Source organism: Nematolebias whitei, unplaced genomic scaffold (assembly GCF_014905685.2).
Source record: "Nematolebias whitei isolate Nwh7 unplaced genomic scaffold, NemWhi1 Nwh_scaf_255, whole genome shotgun sequence".
Classification (NCBI taxonomy): Eukaryota; Metazoa; Chordata; class Actinopteri; order Cyprinodontiformes; family Rivulidae; genus Nematolebias; species Nematolebias whitei.
Window position 1 is genome coordinate 1 of NW_023618800.1, and position 10735 is coordinate 10735.

Consider the following 10735-nt stretch of genomic DNA (forward strand, 5'->3'; position numbering starts at 1 on the left):
GAATTCTGAGATTAACCTCAGAATCCTGAGGAAAAAAGTCAGAATATTCTGACTTTTTTCTCAGAATTCTGAGATTAATGTCATAATTTGAGAAAAGTCAGAATTCTGAGGTTAATGTCAGACTTCTGAGATTAAAGTTAGAATTTGAGATTAAAGTCGAATCCTGAGAAAACAGTCAGAATATTCTCTTTTTCTCTCAGAATTCTGATGTTTTTCTCAAAAGTCTTTTATCTCAGAATTCTAACTTTGTTTTTCTCAGACTAAAGGGGAAAAAACTGCACTGTGGCCCTAATCCTCTTCCGTAAAGATGACGTGTAATCAAGTTTGAATGTACCAAATTATTATTATTTTTTAATAAAATTTGCTTCACTTAAATCAAACACAGGAAAAGCTTTCTAGAAGGATCGGTTGACAAGTAGATCTAAACCAACAAGAGTCACACAAAGTGGGAGGACTCACATCAGGTGGGATTCGTGCTCCGTCTTTCACGGTGTTGCCCTCTACGGTGATGTGATAGACCTGCCCGTCTGTGTCGGTGAATATGAAGTGCTCCCTGGCTGAGATCGCCTGGCTGGTCTCGGATTTGCTCTCAGCATCTTGAAGAAGACTGCGAGGAGAATGACGAGGTAGAACATTAAACATACGATTCATTCATACGTGAATATTTTTTCATTCAACCTTTATTTAGACAGGTTAATCCCACTGAGCCTCGAGGACTCATTTACAAGACAGACCTGATTTCAACAAAGAATGATGACAACAATGGACAACAATAGACAGTTATAAAAAGGCATTCAGATTTTTATTTTTGTATTTTTATACAAGATGGCAAAAAAAGTTTAAAAACCCCAGCTACATTATAAGGCAAATGTAGAAAACTAAAAACAGGAACATGTCTGCATATAATATACAGTAGGTTTTTTTTAATGTTTAATGTTTTTAAATGGGAGTGTGTGTGTGTGTGTGTGTGTGTGGGGGGGGGGGGGATCTAAAATCTACCCTATAGGCGTACCGATACTTAGCCCCCCAGAGCAGACAATTATGGAACACAAAAATGCTCAAAATTAAATCAATAAAGCTTTATGAAATAAAAAAGATGTTCATTTTTATTCTTTTATTTCATAATTGCGTGTTTCATAACGGCTTATTTATTTCATAATGACTCTTTTCAGCAGAATGACTTCAGCTGTCAATCAACGTCAGTGGGTTGGACCTTCACGCCCACTGGCTGATCCTTCACATAAACAGTTATTTTCCTTAAAAGACATCAAAGTTACTAAAATCACAAAGAAATTAAATTTGTCACAAGTGGACTCACGCTATTAACGATTTATATTAATATATGACAATAATATATGAAACATTTTTTACCAATAAAGTGCATTTATTAAGGTAAAAATAAACAGAGACACACCTTTGCTATAATTTGGAGCCAACAAATAATCGTTTTTATGAGTTTATCTTGTTAAATTCAAAGAACGAAAACGGAGAGTCCTCCCGTGCGCACTCCCACAGCGCCGATCGATTTTTGGCAGCCCATCACTTTCTGTCACGACACCTGCATCTTCTGAGAACGTAATCCTCTCAGTTTGATCTGAGAAAGTTACCTGAGCAGAAGGAAGTTCATGCAACTCTGCATCCTTCATGACTGTTGACCGAGCAAGCCGCTGCTAGCTGCTATGCTAGCTGCTATGCTAGCTGTACAGTGAGCAGGAAAACTAATGGATGTGAAGCATCAACCAGTGGGCGTGAAGGTCCAACCCACTGACGTTGATTGACAGCTGAAGTTGTTCTGCTGAAAAGAGTCATTATGAAATAAATAAGCCGTAATGAAAAACACAATTATGAAATAAAATAATAAAAATGAAAAATGTTCTTATTTCATAATGTTTTATTTATTTAATTATTAAATTTTGAGCATTTTGGTGTTCCATAGACAATGGCTCTTGACTTGAACAACGTGGCAGCCATTGGACAAAGTGGTGGGTCTGGGGGTCCTCACCCAGAGAAATTTGAATAAAGTAGATGCCATTTCCTGCATTCTGGTGCATTTTAACAGGTTGTTTGTTATACATCTACATTACCTACATAAGTAAACACTTGATTCAATAACTATTTTAGAGTTAATGGCACAACAAGAAGTAGCCTGACCAACAGCTCTCCTTGTGTGAATAGAGCACGCTCCAGTTCTCTCCAGCATCCCTCTAAATGCTCATTTTACCTGTATAAATAAAGGTTGAATGAATTTGATTGATTTGAAATAGCTGAAAGATGCTGACGTCCAAACAAACATGGAATAAACAGGAGAACCACAGTGAGCGCTGGCTCAGCGTCCACACTGTTAAAACGAGGCGAAGCTTAAATGGAAAGATGAATATCCGCTTTTTTTATTGCAAACCTGATGACCGAGGATTCAATGTTACTCTGCTCAGCGTCCGACACCGTCTGCCGAGCCATGGCCTCCCTGGCTGCCATCTGCTTCTTCTTTAAACTCTTCAGATTATGGGATGGAGACCATTCCTGTGGAAACACGCAGGGCAACCATTAAAACGATGGAAACAAACAGCTCCTGCTGACATCACAGTAAAGAATTAAAGTGTAAAAAGCAGCTTAGGACGGACAGAAAGGAAGGGCCAACAGATGTTTGTATAAACGACACACGGGCGCACAGTGGAGTTGTGTCGCTTTTTGTCAAAGAGCTGCGGCGTTGTGGCTAAAGTCTGGATGACCCAAGGCTATCATCAATATGGAAATGAGACAGCAGTATGAGGCTAGGGGAGGCAGGCATGGATTATTAAGTTTATTGCTCTTTTTATTTGCACTAGGGAAGACTTTATGACCCTCTTGCAAAGTTTGTCCAGTATAACTCTTCTTTTATGAGAATTTCTCTGTCCTAATGAAGGCACTGTGCAATCTTTGCTGAGCCTGGTGAAATTTTCAGGACTAATCTTTAAAATGTTCCACACAAATAAGTGCTGCATGGGAGGCCATCGCCAGAAGAAAGAGCCCACAATAGATTCTTCTACAGTTCTAAAAACGTGCTGGATTTCTTGCCACCAGATCTGAGAAGTGAAGCCAACAGAAATGTAATCATCACTGGGCCTGTTAGAGCCGCAATCTGAGCCCCAGCTTTCCGAAAATCTGTTTTTATTACATGTCATTATGATGCGATTACAGCTAAGAGTTGATCATAAACTAAGTAGAGCATCAATCCCAAAGACATTTTATGTGCTGAAGTTTCACCGGTTTGCAGGCGAAGACCAATGAGTGTGTTTTTATAGAACTTAGTCTCTGTTAAAAAGTTATAATTAAGTACAGACTTATGACAATTAATGTTTCAGTAGCTAAACATAGTCATCCAAAAGCTGGTCATTTTGAATCCTGTGAATGGTCTAATGACCAAATATGGTCATTTCCTGCCCAGAAAACACCATGAAGGTGATGTTTGCGTGCAGATCTTCAGGATTTCATGAAGCAGTTTATAGATAAATGTGCTGCATATTACCAGCACAGTAATGTTGCTCAGAGTTTATATAGTTTAATATTTTACTAATGTTAATTTGCCATAGTAGTGAAAATAACTCAATTTATCCTATTATTGTGTAAACGCTGTCAGCATTTAGTTCATTATTTTACTGTTTACAGTTTCTCTTGTAAAATTTAATCAGTCGTCTATCAGAACATTCAGCTGATATTGGAAATAACGTTTGGATTTTGTAACTTTAATACCTTTTAATCATAAATAACTTAAATGACTTTTTTATTTAAGTGAACAGAGATCTTCAAATCCTTAAAAGACTTTGTGCCCTTTAAATACTAGTACTTGTTTTATATTTTAGCTTTTCAATACCGATTTGCTCATTTTATCTTTAAGCCACAGTATTGTGAATTTTAGCTTTTAGCTACTGTTTTGCTGGTTTTAGCGTTTAGTTATCATTTTTCTAACTGTAGATTTTATTCTAACTGTATTCTAATAACTTCAAAATTTGATTTCAGGTTCATCAAAAAATGTCAGCAAAATGATAAAAGCACTGAGCATTTGCATCGCAATGTTGCAGAAAATGCAATCTCACAAGGTAAAAGCTAAAAAGGCAAAGACTAGCTAAAAAGAAAACTTTAAAGTCTAAAAAACGGCTAAAACAGAAAAGTGCCGAAAGTTAAGATATAAATAGCAAAAGGCTATCCAACATCTAAAAGCAACACAAACTAAAATTTCTTCTTTTAGCTGTTCCCTCCAGGGGTTGCCACAGCAACTCAAGCAGAAGCAAAATGCTAGTTAAATGCTAAATTTATCAAAATGTTAGCTAAAGGCTAAAAATATTCACAGACTAGCTCAAGGTATAAAAAAGCTAATTGAAAATATCAAAAGTTTAAAGTATCCAAGGATTTACTAAAGGTATGAAAAAGCTAGAAGCTAAAAATTATCAAAAGGATAGCCGAAAGCTAAAAATAGCAGAATGGTAGCTAAGAGCTAAAAGCAACACAAGAAGATAATAGATCATGTTTGCTGAAAATTATTTTAAAAAGAATGCTTTTAAAGCAATTGCATCCTTTAAGTAAATATTTTGGAAAAAGAAATAGTGTGTGTGTATATATATATATATATATATATATATATATATATATATACACACATATAAAATATAAAAGGTGCAAAAAAATTTTACGGTTTCTCTTCTGAGTGAGCTGAACAGTTTGACATGACTGAGACTTAGTTTGCATCTGAACTCAAATGGAGAAATGCTGACCTCAAGTCGTTACGCTGAAACACAGAATGGCTACTCTGTCAAAAGTGAAGAGTGGAGCTGAGGAAACTCTCAGGCGTGTAGGAAGATCCTGAAACAGCCTTCATGACACCAGATTTAATCGAGGGGGGGTGTCACTGAACCTTGTCAGTAAAAAACCAACGTGACAGGCTGCAGAACTGCCCTGAAGGTGCACCTTCACTTGAAGCAAAGGTGTTGAAGGAGTCGCCATGCCTCTGTGTGTCCACAGTTATAAGAATATTGAGATTTTCCTGGTGCCGTGTGAGCTCATCGGTGTGACTTGCTACCTTCTGTAGGGGGGTGGGTGGGGGCAGCTGCAGCAAAATGTTAATGTATACGGCTCATCAAACACCAATATTCCTGAGCAGGACTACAGCTGCAGAGATGCGTTTTAAAAACACTTGTGTGCTCGGTAACAGGCTCGGCTCGTGTCACGCAGGCGTTCTCATTGACAGAAAGATGTGCTGCTGAACTCCTAAAGTATCTTAAATAAACGCGTTTTCTGCTCAGCCGTTACTGAACTAGAGGTATTTTATCAGTGTGCACAGTTGTTGGTACCAGTGCGGTAACAGTAGGAAAGCTTTTGGCCATCTCTCGGAGAAGTGTCCCCGTCCGGATGTCCCACAGCTCCAAGGGTTTGTCTCTGAACACCACCACCAGGTACTGTCTGAGGAACAAAACAAAACACAGACACATGGCAAGTTTTACAAAACAGACTCAGTGTTTCCTCTAGGTGACACGCACGCCTTGGCAGTGTGCTCATCTTTTTTGTCGACCGGGGGATGGAGATGGAGACACATTTGTGTTGTGCACTGTTTGTGACAACAGTTGTCGACCGGGTGATATTGGGGGAGGGGTGATGAAGGAAATGGTTCAGTGCGAGGGAAACAATGTGCTACCTCTGTAGCTTTTTAGCTAGCAACTGTATTGCGTGCCTCTAGCTTAGCGCTACATCAGTGCTGACAGCTGTCGACGAAGGCAGGGCGCTCGGTTCTGTTGACAGGGCGGTGCACCCTCCTTGTATAATGGTAGGGGAAACACTGAAACTATATATTACACCAGTAGAAGGTCTCATGCTGAAAAATACATAAACTCTTATATACAAATATTTAATGTACTGTGACAGAACTGATGTAATTTTTATCAAGTCATGATGGCGTAAAAGAGTGTATGTCACCTGATATACATCAGGTGCTTACAGGCAAGTATCAGATACATGCCCTGGCAAGTACCCGTTAGAGAATTTTTGGTGTAAATGTTTTTATTGTGATAGCTGGTACATAACGGACTGTGTTATGTACTGTTACCAACAGTTGCAATGATAAGGGAGTAAATACTGCCAAGAGTTTGACAAATCATTGTACCCACTTTAGATTGATCTCTAAAGATAATGACTAAGAAAACACAAGTAAGGAAAAACAAAAACTGTGAAACACTCTTATAAAAAAAGACAACTATAGAAATTATTAGATTTTCTTTCAGGTGACCTTACGCACACCTGGCTCTTTCTAACGAACCTATAATCACACCTGATTTAGAAAGTTTGTGAAAGATAGTCATTTTGTTTCAAGTTTACGTTGGAGGAAAGATCTAAAGTTGCTGCACATTTGACAAACATGGACATTTTAGGCTCAACATGCTCCCACTGTGTAACGAAGCTAAATTTGCAATGGTCAAAGCCGAAGTTGGTTGATTTTTGACCTCAACAGGTACAGAATGTAATCATTTTTGCACAGAGTGGTTTGAAATAGGTTTTTAATTTTGGCCCCTTTTGTAACCAAGTTTGACACCCCTGCGAACTGTTAGAGGAAAACACTCTTCCTCCTCCTGATCTTTCAAGAAAGATGAAGAGTGTTTTCCTCCAACAATTTGGTCCTTTGAGCCAGATACAAACCAGCAACCTAAGGATCACAGGCCCACCTTCTCTAACCTCTGCGCTACCAATCTCCACGCCATTGAAATGACTAAGAGTCTAAATGCGGCAATATTAGTTTTAGGTAATATCATCAATGCCTTTGCATAATGATAAACATCCTTGTTAACCAAAGAAATGCATCCACATGGTGAGATGTATTTTATGGGTCGGAGCACATGTTGCCATTGACAACAAAATAGAAAGTTTCACAACTCATAGAAGCAAAATCCCTCAAGATGTCAGAGCATCATTCACATCTCACTCCTAATGAATGCACAAGGCTCGATAGAAGATGGAGTCCTTGAAAGAAAGTTGTTTTTTTTATCGTCAAACAAAGAAAACTGTAAACACAAAACAGCTGCTTCTGATAGGTTGGATCATGAGACAAGGAAGGAAGGAAAACAGGAAGGAAGGAAGGGAGGAAGACAGAAAGGAAGGGAGGAAGACAGAAAGGAAGGGAGGAAGACAGAAAGGAAGGAAGGAAGACAGGAAGGAAGGGAGGAAGGAAGACAGGAAGGAAGGAAGGAAGGGAGGAAGGGAGGAAATAAGAAAGGAAGGAAGGAAGGGAGGAAGGAAGAAAGGAAGGAAGAAGTAAGAAAGGAAGACAGGAAAAAAGAAAGAAAGAAAGAAAGGAAGGAAGGAAGGCAGGAAGACAGGAAGGAAGGAAGAAAGAAAGAAAGGAAGAAAGAAAGAAAGGATGCAAGGAAGGAAGACAGGAAGGAAGGATGGATGGAAGAAAAGACGGATGGGTGGACAGACAGATGTATAGATATTTTATTAATCCCAGCAGGGGAATTCAAGAAAAAAGTGTAAAAAGTGTAAAGTGCGGTGTGTGAGTAAGACGAGTGTGTTGAAAGTAATCGTAACAAAGGAGTTTGTATTTCTCGGTGTCGGGCTTTGCCACAGGCAGGAAGAAAGAGCAACTTACTTGAGATGAGATACTTTAATCATATCAATGGGCGGCTCGTCATTTCCTCGCTCACCTCTGAATGCAAAGCATCTGCCTAAAAACACAGAGACGGAGAGGGAATAAGAAGTGCTGCTGACAGAAGACAGGAAGCAGTGTGACCTCTCCTCCCTATGAAACAGATTCATCTCATTTTCCTGCAGAAAACGAGCTTGTCCTGACTCGTCTTTTACTGGAGCTGGGAGGAGAAAAAGCAACTTATTCCTACCACCTGCTGCAATCCCTCGTTCCCACAGGCCACTCTCTACTCAGGAGAGTCAAAATTATGCAAAGTATCAAGATGGCCCTTCCACGGCAACAAGAATGTCCTTCAGGTGTGGACGATCACACTTCTCTGGGGAAACGTTCATCTGTTTTTGTGAAGGACATTAGAGGAAATAGCCTGTTAAAAACGGACAAGCCATTTGTCTCCGTGTGGCGGTTAAGAACGGGGGTAGACCCACACTCTTGTGCTGATGGCAGCAGTTGGAGCACACAGAAGGAGAACAGCACAGCTAAGCATATGGTGTAAGGACAATTGTGTAGACCCGCGGTGCACTCGAGACTAATGAAGAGCCGTTAATAAGTTTCTCTCTCGTTTCCTCGCGCGATCGCACAGTAGGAGTGGTCACGTGTTCTGATTACAGAACATCAATTAAATCATCTCACTCTTCTGAGCAACACCCTCCGGGCTGCAATCACACAATTCAATTTAAAAAAAAAAACTCCATGGAGCATTGTACAAAAGAAGAAGCTCAATTTCTTTTCATTAATACGAAAACGTCTGCCATAAAGAAAGAAGAAAAACATCTGGATGAGCTGAGAGCAGTTGTTACTGTACGCTGTTTCTACTTTTATCCAAAGGACTTCTTCAGTTTGAGGAGCTGCAACAAACTCAGTCTTATAAATAGCACCTTCTCATAGTGGATCAACCAGGAGGGCTCCGTGTCCAACTGTCCCCCTCCTACAATGCTGTTATTGCTAGTATCACTCAGCCCTCTGTGAATAGCAAGGGGCCATCAGGGCTCTAACGATCAGTCGCTAGGCTTGTGGTCCTCCTTGATCATGTGAACAGCTAGTTCTGGATGTCAACAACAAACTGGTTGATCCACTATGAGAAGGTGCAGTTTATAAGACTGAGTTTGTTGCAGCGCCTCAGACTGAAGAAGTCCTTTGGATTAAAGATGAAACGTTTCAACAAAGAAGAATCCATCCAGACGACGTATCTTCCATGATTTTTATTGGGTGGGGGGGGGGGGTGAGAGACACATGTCTGCATTGCGCTCCGTTTGTGCCGACAGCTTTCGGGCTCGTGGGTGGGGTAGATGGCTCGGCATGAAACCTCCATGGACATAGCTTTTTAGCTAGCGCGTCTGTATTGCGCGCCAGTAGCTTAGCACTATGTCAGTCCCGGCAGTTATCACAGGGGTGGGGGAAGAGTTCGGTTGGCAGGGCGCTCGGTTCTGTTGACAGGGCGGGGCGCCCTGCTTGGATAATGGTAGGGGAGACACTGATGTTATCTACAGTAGTCCCTCGTTACTTCGCAGTTCGACTTTCGCGGACTCGCTCTTTCATGGATTTTCAAAGTAAGGACATGACGCACAACTGTCTGATTGATGGGTGAACCACACAAGTGGCATGGATTATTATTTTTTTTTTTTTATGATTTAGTGTCTGCTGCACCTGTGTGCAGCCCACAGGTGCAGGGAGAAGCTCCTCCTGCAGCCTGTCATGATCTTGGCCACGCCCATTTCTCCACTGCAATCACCTCCCAGTCTCCCTCCTTCTGTGCAAATAAACAATTTAAATTTATATACTGTAATATTTTTAATAAACAATCCATGCTGCATGATTATTAAAAATTTATTTATTTAAAAGTTATTTTTTAAATTTGCTTTTTTTCCAGAGAATTTCCACTTTTATGTGCACATTTCTGCGTCTTTCAGCCTAATTGAGCACGATTGTGCTCTCTCCATTTTCTTCTGGTAATTTAGGCTTCTTTCTGTCGTTTCAGCTACTTTTCAGCAATTTCTTGCTAATTTCAGATTTTCTTTAGCTAATTTACCAATTTTTCTGCTAATTTCTGCTTATTTAAACAAAATTCAGCAAACGTGTTCTTTCTTCTTTTTCTGCTAACTTGGGTTTGTTCTTCCATTTCAGCTACATTTTCAGCAGTTTTTTTTTTTAGCTAATTTCAGCCGTTTTTCAGCAAGTTCTTCAGCAATAAGCATTCACACTGTATTTTCACAGGAAATGCAATGTCTCAAGTTTAAATCCTTTAAATGTCCATTCCTGCTCGGTGCTGCAGCGGCTTCATGAAGGGTTAACCCTTTGCTGTCCAGCTGCACCGATCGACTTTTGTCTTCCAACTTAACATTCAAAGAATATCACATTGTAAAATCGTCATATTTAGAACGTCTATGTTCAGTTGTTACAGTGTAATTGATCAAGAAGTACATTTCTGCTCCGAACCCTTTGCTGTCCTTCTCTTGTACTACTATCCCTACTTGGTGGTTTTTCAGTTATCGTGGGGGGACCCCTGAAACCTAACACCCACGATGAACGAGGGACTACTGTAATGTCATTATTACACAAATGTATGTACTATGTAAAATTTCACTTCTCAGCAAATCTTCAGTTTTTATTCATGGCAGAAAACTCTGTTGTGGATGAACGTTTGTTCAGAGCAGCAGGTGTAGCTGCTGCAGGAGACAAGAATAATTAGTACTGAGTTAAGAAAGTGAGGAGGATCGTTTGTCATCGAGGATTCTTTAATCCTGTTACAGGATGTTAGAGCTGAGAAAAGGTTCTCGTCTTACTGTAGTTGATTAGATTCACAGGTAGAGAAATGCTGCAGCACTCACGGAGAACTCGTTTCTCTGGATCGGTTGGACGAAGGCGATGATCCGACACGCAGGCGCAGAAGAACGTCTGCGCTCGGCTCATTCCAGTGTTCAACGTAACGGAGCTTTAAACTGATTGGGTCTTTATCGGGAACTGAAATGATCAGAATCTAAGCTCAACGTAAACCAACTCGGTTGAGTCATTATATATTAAACAAAAACAAAATGGTGAATCTGCGTCTGAAGAACTGGCTCCAGCCCTGAC

The 10735-nt window shown here is 40.1% G+C and overlaps 1 protein-coding gene across 1 annotated transcript; it reads right to left on the minus strand.

Moving 5' to 3' along the window:
• Positions 1-459: 459 nt before the first annotated feature.
• LOC119429264 (WD repeat-containing protein 11) lies at positions 460-7650 on the minus strand (the record flags this gene model as incomplete). Its single annotated transcript, XM_037696928.1, is given in 4 exon segments — positions 460-607; positions 2399-2520; positions 5325-5433; positions 7610-7650. Coding segments are annotated over 4 exon segments (402 nt in total), but the record flags the coding sequence as incomplete, so codon positions are not given.
• Between the last annotated feature and the right edge of the window lie 3085 nt (positions 7651-10735).